Raw genomic sequence first — 17,883 nt, forward strand, 5'->3', positions numbered from 1 at the left:
AGGTTTAGCTTTGATAAGAATTAATTATTTGTAAGTACCCATGCTAAGGCTTTTGGACACACAGCTGCCAGCTGATTGTGAATTATTCCTCAGTGCTGAGACTGAAAGAGTTAAGGAACATCTTCCTTTGTTAAAATGAAGGTATATGCTATTGGCCTATCCAATGCACTGTGAAAAACCTCACAGAAATGACAGGCAGCCAAACAGATAATTTTTCTTTCTGGCTTTGTAAAGACTTCATTGATTTACAGATAAACATGTAGTATAACACAATAATTTCCACCACTTAGTTTAAAAAGAAATACTTTCCCCAGACAGGAAGTTCTATGAGGCTTAAACACAGCTATTAATAAGAGGAAAATTATTCTGCCTAGCTTCGTTACCCTCATAATTACTAGAATGTAGGAGTCTTGCCTCAGAAGCTTTTGCATTCACTTCACTCTAACAATGCTCAGGGAAAACACTCTTCAAGCTATGGACTACGTCCTGCTAATGCTAGAAATAAAATGTAAAACTGTGAACATCCTATAATGAGAGTTTAGAATTACCTTTTACCTTACTCTCTAGGAATAAAAACACTGTAATAAAGAAGACGTACACTGTTAAATGGTTCAGGAGGCTGATATATTTCTTCAGGAATATTTTCATCTAGCTGTAACCTTTTCCCAGTGTGTCTGAGGCAGGAACAGCAGCCTGGTAGGCACTCCATTATTCTCATTTCTCTCACTATTTCTTCTGGCTGTGCTTGCTACAGATCAGTTGAACAATGTGGAAAGAAAAACAGGTTGATTTCTTTTAAGTGAAAATAAAGTAAACTTTCAGTGAATGGGGATTCAAAATTAAAATGCTTTAAAGTCTAAAACTATATTACTTTTGTGAGATTTTGCAATAGAGAAATTACTAAGGGCAAAATGTGAATATCAGTTTATTCTGTGTATTGTTGGGATACTACTTTGTTCAAAGTTTTAATAATATTTAAACCTTCCTTTTAAAAATCCAAATTCTAGCATCACTATGTCTCCCCAGAAACGTGCTGAAATTTCATTAGAAATCCAAATAACACATCCATACAGATACACACATGCACATTACATTCAGAATATGTAGATCATTATAATCAGCAATTAGTTAGGGAACATAATTGCCCTGAACACGGCAGAACTGAACCAGCTCTGTCACACGGAGCTCTCTCAGGGCCACTTGCACAACTGCTGCCCTGAGTGTTTTCTGTCTCTGTCACAGCTTGTGACTTTGCCAAAATGTCACCATTGAGACTACATTGCCACGTTGTATTTGAAATTGCCATGAAGAGTTTTTTTCTCTCTCTTTTTTATTCCCCTCTTTAAATTGGCATTCTGCAGAGCCATTATAGAGAGGCTACCTCTGTGCTTATCTTGGACAGAAACCTTACAACCACATAATTACAAAGCTTTCTCACTGAACCACTTTGAAATTCAGACTTGAATTTCATTTCCAAGGGGAGGAAAGAGGAAATTATCCATCTGTTTCCTACATAGCTTTCACCCTTGTGAAAATGTGACAAAATTATGCAAATTTTTAAAGGTTTCCAAAATGTTTAGTTGACAAATCTCAGTGGAGATCTCATAAACTTCATCAACTAAAAATCTACCAAGATCTCATTTTTTTAGGCATGTACCATCTAAAACTTAAATATGTGGCTTTTTCCCCTGCAGCTGCTGGTCCCTGGACTCAGCCAGCTGCTGTCCCCAGTGCTGTGACTGTCACATCACCCCTCCTGTCCTCATTATCTCCTCTGTTTGTCACAATATAATAAGAAGGATAGTGAAGAGGTGCTTGCACCAGGAATGAAGTCAGGGTCTCTCTTGACTTTAGGGTATGAAGGAGGTTGGGGTTTACAGTCCTAGAAATAATAATATCTAGAAATAATTTCTTTTTATCTCAGGTGGGAGACCTAGGGACTGGAGAGTGCCACAGAAGTGGTGGAGTGGTCATGCAGCTCAGGGCAAAGGGTAGAGTGAGATGGAGATGCTGGCCATTGTCTTCTGGAAAGACAAAGGAGAGAAAGACTGAGACCAACAGAAAAGCAAGTGGAAACAAGGAGAGAGTGGAGTTTTGTTACCATTGGAATGAATCCCAAGAATAGAAATTTGCTGAGTCTCATCATTGAAGCAGCTGTGAAGTGCAGTAACTGGAGGTTTGCAGTCACTCCTGCTGTGCCTGGCACTGAAGGAAGGCAGCTGATGCTGCTGTTATCAATTATTCTCTTTGCTCAAGTGACATTAGTATATCCTGAAACCATTAAAGTTCCTACTCCAAAAGGTGAAACATGCACACTGAAATGATGTCTTGGGTATGGAGAGAGGGGGGTGTCTGTGCATGAAAAAAATGAACTTAAAATAACATTTAATTAAAATGTTTACAAAAGGTACCTCTCCTTTGTAAGATATGAAAATTTTTGGGCATTATGTAACTAGTGAGTGTCTGATAACATTTGCATTATTTTTATGTGCTTTATGGACAGTTCCTCATGCATATATATATATATATATGCACATGCAAAAGAATTTCATGAAGATTTGTGTCAGTTCTAACAGCCTCAGTAGTTCAAGGATTTGAGCCTTAAAAGATCAAGGCTTGCAGGAGGAAGCAATTTACCTGATATTGTTGGTAAAAAAGATATGCTTAGAGCAGGTCAGAATGATGAAATTCAAATTGAACTGTAGCACAGAGGTTCTGGAGTGGTTCACAGAGGGATCACAAGAGACATCAGTCTTTCCCAGTGTTCCTGGGTAGCCACTGGAAATAGTCCATTCTCCCACAGTAGGAATGGGTTCTTTGTTCATGTAATCATAACCTGATGTCCAAGGAATAACAGCATTTTTATGGAGTATCCTGTTGTGACAAACTCTCTGTCTCTCTGAGATAGCTGTGCTCTCCAGGACTGTATTTCTGGGAAGGATTTGGGCAGTGAATAGAAATTGGTGGCTACCTAGCAAATGAAATGGCAGAAAGGACTCCCACACCTTTCTGACACACACTCCTCCTCTATCTTCTCTGCCAGGAGACAAGATATGTATGTTAATTTATTGCAAGAGCCAGGCAGACTCTTACATACAGTATTTCATCCAGAGAGGATGAAATCAGCTTTTTTTGGGAACACTTCAAGGGAAATAATATCAATACTATCATTTTAAAATAAAAGGGGTTGTCTCTGTAAGTAGAATCAGACTCTGTATGAGTTGTCTCTGTAAGTAGAATGAGACTCTGTACATAATTATCTTGCTCTCAGGAAAAATCTGTCTTATTCCCTAGAAAAAGGTTATTTGGACAAGAAAAACCATCTGAAGAGCTCAAAACCCAGGCTGACTGGTACCATGATGTACTTCAGTTCTGAAGAGTTCCCAACAGAAATATTTGAAATGAAGAAGCTTTGATGCCAGTTTGGTCATTTGCAGGGAAAGTGTAGTTAAATAAGTGCCACTTAGGTGTGATTTGCAAGGACTGCAAGCAGCACTCTTAATTCTGAACTTAAAACTTATCTGTCTGTTTGTGTACAAGTGGATGGAGAAACCTGCAGCTCCTCTGGTTTGATTTGGTCTGACAAGTACAGACATTCCCAGCTGATTTGAGCTAAGCTCCATCTTCATACACCCCTCAGGGCAATCTCCATAACGTTGCTCACTGAAATCTACTCTAGCTCAGCAGTCTGCAACTGAGGGCTGCCTGTTCAAACAAACTGCACAGACAAAGCAGTGCCAATTAGAGAACTGTGGAGGGCTGGCCCTGCCTGGGTGACTGGTGCCCACCCGGCCACTCCATCGCTCCCTCCTCTGCAGGATAGGGTGGGAGGAAGAAAATAAGATGGAAAAAAGCTCAGGAGTGAAGATAAAGGGACATTAATAAAGCAAAAGCTGTGTGGGAAAGCAAAGGAAAGCAAAAGTTTTATTCTCTGCTTCCCATTGGTGGGTGATGCTCAGCCACGTGTGTGGAGCAGTTGCTCTGGAATATGAATGCAGTTACATTTATCTGCCCCTTCCTCCTTTTTTTTAGTTTTTATTGCTGAGCACATCGTATGGTACAGAATATCCCTTTGTGTCCTCCCTGTGTCGTCTCCCAAGTCTCTGCCCACCTCCTACCCCTGGGATGCTGGAGACACAGAGCTGCTGCTGGGCCAGCACTGCTCAGCTGCACCCAAGCACTGCTGGGCTCTCAGCAGGGCAAAGCACAGCCCCGTGAGGGCTGCTGGGGAAATGAGCTCCAGCTCACACACTCCCAGCAGCACAGAGGGTATGGCCTTCAGCATATATCAACTAGATCCTAAGTAAAATTTTAATATGGCACTAATATTGGAAAAAGTGATATGAAATAATGAAATGTGAAAAAAATTGAGGAGTAAGAACTACTTCCTGAAAATATTCTCTTCTGAGTGTCCATTTTCATACTGAAATTTTGGCTTTAAGAAGCATTACAGAAATTCAACAGCATTTTTTCCTCTGGTTTAAGTATAATACTGGTCTGTACAGTAAAGCTCATGGAGGAAAAAAGAAAGGAAGTTTTGTTAAGCAGAGATACAAACATTTTATGTGGGATTTCCTCTATTCTGGGAAAGAAGCTCTTTTAAAGTTCCTGCTAATAGCAAGTTTGGTTAGCTTCCCAGTGCTCACATCTCCTGTTCCAGATGGTCAGTGACGTGAAACTCTAATTATCATCAACAAAATAAGCTGGGACTAAACCCTTCCTCAAAGGTAAAAAGAGCAGATGGACAACCAAAATTTCATTATTAGAGAAATAATAGAGGAAAGGACTCCTCATCTACCTTTCAAAATCACTCAGTAACGTGATGCACAATTAACTCCTTGCTCTATTACTATATAAATTACTCTGTTATTTGACTGTATGAATGGCTGCTTGTTATATAAACCTTTCCAACAATATTTGAAATAGCAGCCAAATCCATCTTGTCTAAGGGAACCAGTAAATGAAATGATTGGGCTGAGCTTCCATCCAGCATTTTGTTTGCTTTCAGGTTTTCAGGGGATTCTATTTTATTCTCCTCCACAATGTTACAGACATCTCTCCTCAGGAATATTGGTGGGAATAAAATCACAAATAGTATTTATCTGGAATGAGGCAAGGCCTGTATCCAGAGATCCAGTTAGTCATTGGTCCAGAATTGTATCTCCCACACACTGAAATCCCTAAATATTTGTCAAGGATTCCAAGCCATGCAGGTCAGGACCATGGAGCACTCTCCCTGTCTGTTGGGTTCCAGTGCTGGTTGCACTGGATTTGAGCTGGGATTTCTGGGTCAGGCTTTGCAAAGGCAGCCCCTCATCTACACCTGCCCCTGCTCAAACTGAGCTCATACAGCCCTCAGTCCCCCAGGGCTGCCCGACCAGACAGCTACAAAGGGAGGGTCTGGGAGCACCCTCTGTATTTCTGGCAGAATCTCATTCCTTTTCTGAATTCAGGTTCTCTGCCTGATTGCAGCATATCACTCTTTAGAACTGGCTGTCCTAATTCCTATTCTGTTGCCACTTTCCTAAATTCAGGAGTAGATTTTGATGTACTACTTAAGGATTTCAATATAGATATTCATAACAAAACAATATAAAACTGAAAAATTGCATCAGAGAAAGATAATCAGATTTTACTCTGCATCTTTATGAGTAAACAAGCTTTTCTTCTCTCTAAAGAGTTCTAGCTACAGGTTTATGTATCTCTGTCATGATCTGTAGTTACACAATGAGCCTTATCTCTGTTTCTTGCTTCTTTTTCCTAGCCATGCCTTCACAATGTCCATTTGTTGCTTTCACCAGCTCATTTTCTTACATCTTCATTTCACTATCTCTTCTCACCTTAGAAATCTATTTTCTTTAAACAGGAAAATGTTGCATGTATTGATACTTTTTACCTGTCACCTTTCTGATGGCACAGATGCTTTTTTTCCCTCTTTCCTTCATGGAAAGGTTCTGTGCACACTTTGTACATTAGTTGGCAAGGAGTGAGGCTTTTATCCTTTTGGAAAGAATTCCTAGGCTGAAGAGTTCTATGTGTAGGTACACTAAAGCTATTAGCTGTGTGTATATAAGGGCCCACTTGTGGATAGAAGTTTTTTTTTACACTGTTTCTCTGTGCTGATGTGTCTAGGATGTGTGAATAACATCTTAGCACTCAGGTACATGTTGAGAATAAATAGAACTTAAATTAGTTTCATTTTCACTCCAGTGGCTGAGCTAGTATTGTAAGAGACACTAAGGAATTGCATGAATACATACAGGGTTTAAAAAATGGCTGAAAATATAAGGGCCATAGAGAAACCAGCATCCTTTTTCTTTTCTTATGTGATGACTCAATAGTATTTGTCATTTGCTAATAGTGCCTAACAAATCTCAGCGTGAGGAAGGGAATTCAGGCTGACAGAATTCCCTGTGTTCTTACACTGAACAAACACACCTACAGGTGGGGAGGAAGCTGAAACAAAGGGTTAGCTAAGAGAAAAGTCCTTGTTTCTTAATTGATACACATGAAACAAAAGATTTTGACACAGTACATATTGAAACCCACAACATTGATTTCAAAGGACACTTTCTGAATATAACTGCAGTTTGTGGGAAAATTTGATGTGAGAACATTCAGATGTCTTTCCTCTGTAAAATTTGTTATTCAATGTGCTCAGGAATCAAAGTGTGGCAAAAACTATACAGAATAATGCTTCAAAAGTGGAAGGGCAAAGGATCCAAATTAGAGACAGTTCACGACAAAAGAAAAAAAGAAAAATATAATCATGAAGGGAGCTTCACATCTACTGAGATATACATCAAGCAGACACCCATCATAACTTTCAAAGACAAGATTATTCTTGCAACTCCCAGCTCTCAACTTAATTATTCAGCAGCATGGTTACAATATCTCTTATTTTCCTTTGCAGAGCAGCTGATTTTAATATATAATACTCAAGGAACAACAATTACAAATTGTGAGAAGTAAGGAAGTAACATTTGCAGATAATGGACAGTTAGATCAGTGGGCCAATGACCACATGAAATACAGACTGAATTGTTGTAACTGCATTTGATGTTTGTTCAATGTCTGTTTCTCAGTCTCTGATTACACTTCTCTCTTGTGTATGCTACGTTCAAGTTCAGTGACCTAATAACAGAATTAAACCCACTGAAATAATAACAATACAGGAAAACAAGTACCTAGAACCAGAAAGGTTTAAAGATTCTTATTAATTTTCTATTTGAGGTCCATTATATCACAAGAATTTCTTACATTTTGAAAATATCTTAACTGTACTAAAATTAGCAATTCAATGTCTGTGCCTAGCAATGTGTCAGAACCCACAGTGTGTCAGCAGGAATTCTCTTGTCTGCCTAAGAAAATTATAGGAATCACTGTCTGAGAAAAGACAGCCTTAGAGGGTGCTCAGCCCAAACTCAGCTGAACTCCAGCTTCTGAGTTATTTCCCCTGGAAATTGATACTGTTTTTCAATCAACTTTCAATAAATCAGTTACCTTTGCCATGTTATTTCAGAAAGCCTTATACAAGCTTCTGCCAAGAAAGAAGGGTTTGAGCATGACATTAACTTGTGTAAGGTATGTCTAGACTAGAATGAAAGTACTTTCTGAGTGAAGAGGTACAATAACCTGACTTGGTATATGTTTATCCTGGAAATATTTAAGAGGAACCACAAAACTACTTTTATCAGGATTTTCCAGTATTCTGGAAAACAAAGCATGTAGGAAATATTTGTGGCATAATTAGTCATATGGGTTTTTCTGGGTAAAAGCAGACATGTTTAATAATCTAATAAGTACTGTCTTGTAAGGGTCTGCTATCAGTTTTCTTAAATACTTGGAATTCTTGATGTTTATTTTCTGTGAGAATTCTCACAAATTTTTATTAAAAGGAGAATTTTATCCTAATAACAAAAAGTTGTTAGAAACTCTGGAAGTGATTTTGATATGAGGAAATCCTCTTTGCATCTCCCATGCCCTTGTTTAGAGAGGCCCTTGTGTGTGTGAGCTCTCCCAAAGGCAGAACAGCTTGTCAGCCTTCCTGCAGCCACTGCTGTCAATTCGAGTCACAGTGATCCCTCCTGCACGGATTATCTTAAAATAGCACACTAGAAATGAAACCTGCAGGTAGCACAAGCACCCAGGTGTTTGGTGGGGCAGGATGGCCACAGGAGAACTGGTGTCCCTGGTTGGGATTTTCACTGTGTGCACACACTCTTGCAGCAGCACAGCTCCTGTGACTTGCTAAATCCCTAGAAAAATGCAGGGGTGGCTGCTCCTGCTGCTGTCCTTCTTAAACTAAATGATAAACAGGACAGGAAAAATAGAGACTGGAGGGAGAAGCTGAAAGAAAGGAGAGAGATCAATCTAAGCCCTTGTTGGCAGACAGCCACGCTGCCTTCACCTTGCCAAATTGCCACCTCCTGCCATAAGGGCCTCCTCTCTTTTCTCTTCCTGCCCCTCCTGCAGCGAGTCACTCCTGCAGATATTATCTTACTTATTCTGTTAGATAATGAAAAACAATGTGTATTTTCATATTCTATTTTTCTGGTTATCATTATGTAGTGTACTAAATTACTTACTCTTGCTTTTCCAGATTGTAAACATTATTCTCACACCTTTTTAAATAGACATCTATTGCTGTAATTATGAACATGTTGTGTTTGCACACAAGAATGATATGGGTTACAGGAGAAAAAATAGCTGTTCTTTTGCAGTGGCAGAAAAACAATTTTCTTCATTTAAACTCGGGTTGGTTTAGTAGGGTTTTAATGACCTGAAGCTAGCAATATTAACAGTATATCTTTACCTAAAATGCTACAGGAAGATTATGTTGGGTTGCAGAAGTATTGTATTTGTGCAGAATCTGATTATTTAAGCCAGAGAGTAATGAAATGTGAAACTGATGATGCCGTGTATTTTCTTCAGCCTCTGCAAATGACTTTAGAAATCAAAGAATTGGTCACAGTGAATATATAAAAAATCACAACAATTTTCCAGTGACAAGAGATTCTATACTAAAGATTTGTAATCTCTCATGTAACAGCCAAGAAAACATGAGAGGTAGATAGGCTGAGGTGCAAACCTAGACTTGAGTACTGGGAAGAGCAGGGCTTAGAAACTCATGAATCATGTACTGGGAATACTGATGGAACTGGAATCTGATGGGACTTTTCCTTTGAGATTTGCTCTGCAGTTGAGTTGCTCCTTTGGGAGATCTGTGTGCTTTGGCATCAGGGTGACAGAAAACTAGACAGATTTCAAACACTCTGGGTTCCTTGAGCTGCTTGGAGCCCCACTGTTCCTCTGTGGGAACCTCGCACTAACAGAGGAGGAGCCTCAATGAGCTGAAAATGTCTTGGCTGTTATTAAACCACAATGGAGGGAGATAAAAATCTCAGACATTGCCACCTACACACTTCTTCCCAATTCTAATAGCTGCTTCAATGCTGTTCTGTGGCTCTCTCACCGAGTTGTCTGGTGTTTGCTTACTTTTCCTTTTGTGCATTTTATTATCTGGTGTACCAGAGCTCTCCCAGGTGACACATTGCAGCCCCAGTCCCGGGATGTGACAGCCATGCTGTATCTCACCCTGGGCTGTATCTCACCCTGGGCTGCTGTGCTCAGACACTTAACAGCACCTGAAAACATTGCTCTTGCTCTGGAAACTCTGGGAGGAGTTCAGTGTAGGTGAAGGTTACTAGACTGATAATTGGAGAGTGATAAACTAAATAGGAATGCTAGTTCTTTTTTGTACTGTGAAACAAGTTTGGGTCTTTTTGCAGCAATTTTTATCTGTTGAAACTTCATGGGGTTTCAGACAAAATATTAAGCTCATCTTTTAACTACTGTAAACACTCGAACTCTGAGGGATAGGGCAAATCCTTGTTCAAGGAACCATGTTTTAAGGAGAAAGTTGGCACTGAATTGAGGCTTACTGTGAAGCACCTTCAAACATCGTGGAGAAGTGAATTTGACTTTGCAGTTCTGTTACTTTTAAGATTATCTGAGAGGATTATTTGTATTTCTGGCAAAGCTCTGGGAAGCATATAATGCATGTAGAGTGGAGTAAACTTGAGATCCCATTAATCATGTACTTAGCATCTATATTTTTAGGACAGCACATACTTGTGTGATTTTGGCCCATCATTTGTGATCTGTTTGAGATTCCTGAGAATAAAAAAGCTATATATAAATTTAAGATAATATTATCAGCTGAAGCTCTGCCAGCTTCCATAGACAGATGTAGATAAACAGATACTGTGTACCACTTTGTGGTTTTAATATTGGAAAATAATAATTGCAAAAAATAAAAAGAACCTGTCTTGAATTTTATAGTTGCTCTATGTCCTAAATGTTCATTTAGCATTTTTTTCCAAGATACCTTGTTTAGATGAGGAAAGAAATGGTAATAAATTACAGAATGTTTTACCGTTTTACAGAATGTACTGCTTTCTGGCTTAAAGAACATGAACTAAAATGGCATTCTGGATATACAGTTGCTATGAGCAGTATTGGAATTCTAGTGTTAACAAACCAAGAAAAATTCTAAAACTACATCTTTGTAACAAAACCTTCAAATGATATAGCTGTACTTGAACAAACCATATCAGTGAGAATGGCACCAGTGGGAAAAGCTTTAATGATCTCCCCAAGTAAAGCAAGGAGGTGGGTGTAACTTACTGTGTCAGCACGATAGCCACAGCATCATTTAGGACACTCTCTCCAAACAGGAGTGTGTACAAATCTGTATCCACATTCAGCTCATGGAAAATAGCAAGGACTGTCACTGCATGGAAAGAAAGCAAAGTCAGTTGGTATTTTCATGTTCCCCTGGCAGTTCAAGAAATAAAGCAATGTTAGAATACAGGTTTGAAGGGCAATTGCCTAAGTGGATAACAATGAGTTAAGAAGGATCAACTGGAAAATATAAGATCCTTAAATTCATCAAGTCTATGAGTTTTGCTGCTGCAGCTGAGTTAGGAAGAAGCTTTCCCTCTCACACAGAGAATCCTACAGAAATGAAAATGTCACAGCATGTTCACTGTGCATGAAGCACTGCAGTCTTGTGACCACAGAGGAATAAGGGTGCTGAAAAGAGTTGGGTTTGCTGTGGATTTTGTGTGTGATGAGTAGGGGTCTACCTGTTTTAAGAAGGACATAATAACACTTACTCATCTGTTACACATGTCCACTAAGGGATGTGCAGCATGCCCACCCTGTCCTGCCCCACACTCAGCAAGGATGTGGCTCATGGTACCCAGGAAGCCTCTGACCAACCAGGGTATTTGACACCTACAACACATTCTAAGGTTCCTTCAGCATACCAGTAATTTCAGTTCCTTCTTTCTCCCTGAGTTATCTCTACATTTGATTTTCAGTTCACCAGTGCAATAGAAAAAATAGAGTGTGGTGAATTTAAATTGAAGGTGAGCAAATGATTTAGACACACATCATCAGGAGTATTCAGACATTTGGTTCCTATTCAGGTAATTAAATCCTGTAGATATTACCTTAGGCCTTCTCTGTTTTTCCCTCCTCTCTGCGGACAGGGGATCACAGTCCTTCCTATGGTCTATTTTGCACTTCAAAAACTCCAGCTGAAGAAGGCTGTCTATGTTCTGTGTATATCTTATTTGAGTGCTTATTATTCTTACTATTTTCTCTTTGCATGGACAAAGTAGAACTTTCTCATTTCAAACAGAATTTAATGTAAAGACCCTCAATTACTTGTCTGGTTAAAAATTGCCTGGTAACTCACTGGTTCACTGGTGCTCATTCTAGTACATAGTTGTGCAATTGACTCAGTCCTTATAGCCCAGCAATCCTAAAGATTAGGAGTGCCTCTGGGATGCCATGTTCACATCTGACATTTTAGAAATAAAAATAATATACTTTTACATTCACATGACTGCTGATAATTCATACAAAAGCATGACCAGCTGATTATGCTTTGTCTTAATGACATTTCTTGGAACTTTCAAAGCATTGCTGCTAAGGTTTTCTAAATGGCACTTAAATATCTATGTAATCTCAAAATCAGTTTATAAACCCAAAATAGATTCTCAGTTCTCCTGTGAGATTTTATGTTAAAGTGATCTCTGTTGATGTGTTATCTCTGAAGAATTTTGGAAGTGTTATTCTACAGAAGACAATTTAGGAGATGTGTGTAGCTGAACATTTGCTGATGTAGCTATATTTAAATTAGCTAGTTATATTTAACCATCCTGGTAACCTTACCCATCTACTCCCACTGCAGTTATAATTTAAACTAGGAAAAGAGTTCTTTGCCCAGAATAGCTCAAAGGTGTAGGCAGAAGCTTTATTGACAAAAGATATTTTCTTGGTTCACCAACATCTATATTCAGGTTTTTGCCTGATTAGCAATGCTGACTTAATGTGCTAAATGTGGACTCAGTTTGGTCTCCTGCTCTCTAATGTCATTGGCGTAAAAACAGACTTGTTTTCTAAAACTATTTGCCACTTTCAGCTTTTGCCTATTAGCTAATTAGTTTGGGCTCTCGTTAATAGTCCCTGTGATACTGATAGAAGGAAAAGAAAACAGTAATCAAAGTCAGTGTACTGCTGGGGTGTGTGTGGAGCAGGCCAAGGCAATTAGACAGATGCCTACACATTCCTCTCCTTCCTCCTGCCTCCTAAATAAACAACTTTCTCTTCTTGTTTCTCTTCCAACTCTACCCCAAAAATGTTACTTTAATATTTTCAAATGAAAGCAAAATAATAAATCAAGCAACACAGATTAATGCATCAATTGGCTCTTCTGGGAGAAACTCCCCAGTTCACCCAGTTCTCAGAAAATATCTTCCATTTCAAATGTTTTCCCATTCCCAGGGGAGGTTATTGGATCTTCTTTACCTGTCCCTGACTGAAGGGTCCTGGTCTCTGCTCTGTCCCTCTGCTTGTCTGGCCAAAGGCAGAGCAAGCTTCAGCCCCACCTCTGCTGACAGACATTTATCTGATTTGTTTTCAAAGAACTGAAATGATGCTGGTTCCGTGAAACTCAAGAGAGTCTACTTGCTATTCAGTATTCTTATCATTTATAAATGCAATTATTCCTGAATCATGTCTAACCCAAATCTCCCCTCCTGCTTTTCAAGTCTGCAATTTCCATTCCTAGCCTAATGAGAGACAAAAATTTGTCATATTTATTCTGATTTTCTTTCAGCAGAATTTGTCTATTCAAAGACTCATTTCAGACATCTCCTCCCTAAATGACTCACTTCATTCAATCTCCTCCTTTAGTTATGTTTTCTTGCCCTCTAATCAGCTCATATCTTCCCTGAAATACAGTGCCTAAAACCACATCCCAGTAATGCAGTTGACACTCACTGTCAAGAAATAGAAGGAGAAAATGCTGTAGAACACGTTAATAAATCCTGTTTTCCTTTTTTTTTGCTATGTATTGGTATGACTTATTTTCATAGGTTGTAAACTTGAAATAGTTTTCAGAAATGAATGCTCACTTCTTATCTGCGCCTATGAAGATGCTTTTTTTTTTCAAGTGTAGCGTTTATCCTTGTCTATTTTAAATCATTACAGCAATCATACTGAATCCTAACCATGCCTTTCAAAGTGTTTGCAATCTCCTTTCAGAAGAATATTTTACCATAAAGAAACACCCTCTGTTGCATTAGCCAAGTCATTAATGAAAATTATAAATAGTGTCTGCACAAGAACAGAGATCTGCAGGATTCTTAGCACAGATCCTTAGACCTTAAAAGGTCACCCTTTTAAGAGCTCCAGGAAACATTTTCACCTTGTTTTGACCACCACTCTCTGGGCACTTCCCCATAACCACATTTGCCTTCATTAATTATGAGAATCTCTGGGCATGGGTCAGAATGGCCACATCAAAGGGGATGTGCTGCTCTGCTATGGAAGAAAGTTAATTTAAGTTATCTCTGGACAGAATAATGCTCTAGGAATAGTCATCATGTCCAAGGAAGTCACATCATGTTTTGTCAAACAGATGACTTTAAAAGTCAAAGGAAATAATTTAAAAATAATCCTGTACCACAGTAACATGTCCAGTCTGTGAGAACTTTGGTATCTAAGTCAAGTTTGTAGATGTTGCACTGCAGTCAGCTTGGCCCCTGGCTTTCTGAAGGCACTGCAGAGCAGCAGTGAGTAGGGCTTGGTTTTTGTGTGGTAACTACTTAAAGACTCATATAATTAATTAGATACAACATGTATTACAAGGATACCAACTACTTTTCATTAAAGTACTCAGCATCTCTTGTTTCAGTGTAAGCAAATGAGGACAGAAAAAGAGGTGGGTAAAGAAGTGGCTGGAAGGTCACGTCATTGGGGGAGCACGGACACCTTTTGAGGCAGTGGAAAACTGACACCAACAGAAATAATGTGTGCCAGAGCTGCTGACTCAGAAAGGGTTGTGGACTTCAGTTAAAATTCAGTGATGGGAAGCAGGAAATAGTGAGGCATCTAAGATTTTCACAGATTTTATTTATGCCAACAAAAGTCTGATTCACTTCTTCCCTGACTTCATGGGCTGAGGTAACATCTGTCACATGCTAAGCCCAAGATGATTTCAGTTGTACCCAAGTCATAAGAAGTGTTTCTGGAGCTGCTTTGTGAAAGGTGTCTTTGGACAAATGTAGAAACAAATTGGCTTGTTAGAGATGCCTGTAAAAAGTATCTATAACTGAAATATCACCAAATGACAACAATCCCTATGCTAACTGTATGCAGTGCTACTTTGCTGTTACTTTTAAAAGGAATAGGGAAACAAAAAATAAATTACAGCATTATATAAAGTACTGGTATTATTGTACCTCAGTCTTCTGACTAGAGCTATTAATATCTTTCATAGCTCATGGGCCTAAATTCTTTTAGGAGTGCAGTATCAAATGAGAAGAAAATAAGATTAGAGAAATCTAACTTTTATTTCCTATTGACTTTGTCTAAAAATAAAGTTTCCAATTTGAATTATAGACTCCTTTCCCTATTAATAAGTCACAGTCCTCACAGATTAGTTCAGTGGTGAATAAGATGAAAGCAGACATATACTTTAATTTAAAACACATTTATAAACCATCTTACATAGTGTTTGAAATGCATTACCTTGTTGTATTTGTACATTATGCTTCTTAATGCAAAATCCTTCGATTTTATGAGAAACAGAAACTGCTCTTTCTGATAAATATCCAATTTTATCAATAACAAGAGCAGTGCTACCCACAGCTCCTGTTCAGCTGTAACCATAGTAACTTCAAAAAGGGAAGAGCCTTGTGATTGTCAATGTGACCAAAGGTAAGGGAGTTCATATAGCTCAGAAATAGCTGCGCTTCAGCAAACCCTCTGAAGATAAATCAGTTTTCTATACTTGAAACGTCAAAAATTAGAAAAGAAAACAAAAGAACGGGCTAAAGGTATGTCTTTGGATGGGAAGGTGGTTGCCCAGAAGGTGTTACTAGCAGCAGCCCTGGAGGCTGCCAGAGTTGTGCTGTGTGTGTGTATTTTTGGTGGCTGGGGCAGAGGTCCCGTCCTACCCCCCTGGGCCAGGTCTGTGCTGTTCATTGTCCCATTAGAGCCACAGAGACAGCTGGGCCACCAAGCCCTGTGGCAGTGTCACTGTGCAGCTGGGCCACCAAGCCCTGTGTGCAGTGTCACTGTGCAGCTGGGCCACCCAGCCCTGGGTGCAGTGTCACTGTGAGGTCTCTGCTAAACAGTGTCACTGTGAGCTCTGTGAGGGGCAGTGTCACTGTGAGGTCTCTGAGGGGCAGTGGCACTGTGAGCTCTCTGCTGGGCAGTGTCACTGAGGTCTCTGCTGGGCAGTGTCACTCTGAGCTCTCTGAGGGGCAGTGGCACTGAGCTCTCTGAGGGGCAGTGGCACTCTGAGCTCTCTGATGGCACCCAGATCTGGGGCTCCCCAGTCCCTTCCCGAGCAGGGACACCTGTGTGAGCACAGAGCACAGCCAGGAACTGCCCTGCCACCTCTGAAGGGAGCCCAAAACCCCTCCCAGAGTCAGGGCACATCAGAAACCAAATCCCTGTGCTAACACAAGGAAACCCTTCCAACAGTGAGACAGGGAAATCTGTGCTGGTTTATGCAGATGAAACAATAAGACATGATTTCCTTGACAATGTGATGAATTATGCCTATTGATCAGAATAAAAAAACATGTAAATGCTGGTGTCATGTTTTAAATCAAGAATAATGAAGGGATAATTTGGGAATTTAGAAATTCTATTTCTTAAAATTTAACCCCTCACCTGAAGTCTTAAAACGAGAAACTTTCTCTACTGAAAATGATAAATTATTGGAAGGAGATGTTCTCTCTAAGATGAATTATTTGGTCAAGAGTGACCTTGTTTTGTCCCTGAAGTTTCTAACTGTCCTTTCTAGAGACATGAAAGTCTTTTGAGGCATCACAAAGTATTGTTGATATTTAAGGATCACAGTCTATAATGGAAAACACAGGCCCAAGTATATCCAGTCCTAAATTAATTTCTTAATCTTAGTTGAAGTGTTAGTTTTCCATGTAAGAGAACACACAGCACATAAGAGCAATTCTAAATTATTTTTATGCCAAAATACCTAGATTAAAAATCTTCAGATATACTTCAGAACTAAAACCTGCAGAGTGCTGTGATATGATTTCCTTCTTCTTAGCAATACTAGAAAATTTTACCTGGCATATGTTTGTTTACTACCTTGAGATTAAAAATCTTTGTTTAACATGTAAACACCTACTAGTCATCTTTATTATCACAAATAAGGAGCTCAATCAAACCAACTTCTGTCAAGTCAACAAATCCGTTTTTAGCATCTTTTGAGACTTAATTGCTTTGCATAGCCAGGGGAAATTAAGTCTCTTTTTGAAATGAGTTCATAATCCTACACAGTGAAGAATTAAATGAAAAATCATGTAGCAAATCTGACAGGAATTTGTTATTTCATCTTAAGACCAATTTATTGTTGATAACACTAACAACATTTTGTTAAAATTTTCTTTAAAAAAACCAAAATGAGCCCTAGTTATCACAGATAAAATCTTTACACTGATTATTTTATGCCCCAATATGTATCAGTTCTCTAGGGAGCCATGTTTGAACTGATTTTGGAATGCCAGTGAGCTCTTTACACACTTGAGATTATACTTCACTAGCAAATCCTAAAACACAATGAAATATTTTCAGCAGTGTCAACCATTTAATTAATGAAAAACTTATTTCAAAATTCTCTTAAGTCTTTGAGGAGCTGAAATTTATGGATAAGATTAGTGAACACATGAAACAACTTAGGATATTGGGAATTGATAGCAGAGGGAGCAAGACTGAACATTAAAAAACTCTTGGATGTGCACAGACTATATAAGCAGAGAAGTAATTAGAAACAATATTAATCAATGACAGTTTGTCACAATAAAAATAGTTTTTCAACTGCAGCTTTAGCTTTTTCGGCCAAAGGGAAAAGTAATCCTTGTAACTTATTCCTTACAGTGCAAGAGGAGCTTCTGTTTTGTTGATTTTTTTTCCCTCTTGATTGTTCTAGATTAATCAGTGGTGATTTAATACTCTTATAATCAAAATCAGTGCATTTGTCTTATACATTACTCATCATAAGTCAACATTTGTGAGACTCAATACTCTTGGACTGGTAAATGGGAAAAGAAACTAAGCCAGCTGCAAAACCCTATTCATAGCACTATCAAGAAATAGGCTTGGAAATTGTAAGGATGCTTTCATTCCATACGCAGTTTATTTTCCTAGGTTTTCCTTGTGCTTCCAACTTCTGTGTTTTTCTCTTGCTCTGAGGATAGGCTTCAATCATGTGCTGAATCTTATTAATATGGCTGGGTGACTGAAGAAGTGGCAGCATATTGGATGTGTGGA

The 17,883-nt window shown here is 38.9% G+C and overlaps 1 protein-coding gene across 1 annotated transcript in view; it reads right to left on the reverse strand.

Moving 5' to 3' along the window:
* Positions 1-17,883, reverse strand: part of SLC9A9 (solute carrier family 9 member A9) — a 174,725-nt gene that overhangs the window by 116,986 nt on the left and 39,856 nt on the right. Inside the window, exon 6 of the mRNA XM_064721191.1 lies at positions 10,690-10,795. Coding sequence (XP_064577261.1) covers positions 10,690-10,795 — 106 coding nt within the window. The remainder of the gene's footprint in view (positions 1-10,689; positions 10,796-17,883) is intronic.

Source organism: Zonotrichia leucophrys, chromosome 9 (genome assembly GCF_028769735.1).
Source record: "Zonotrichia leucophrys gambelii isolate GWCS_2022_RI chromosome 9, RI_Zleu_2.0, whole genome shotgun sequence".
NCBI classification, from domain to species: Eukaryota; Metazoa; Chordata; class Aves; order Passeriformes; family Passerellidae; genus Zonotrichia; species Zonotrichia leucophrys.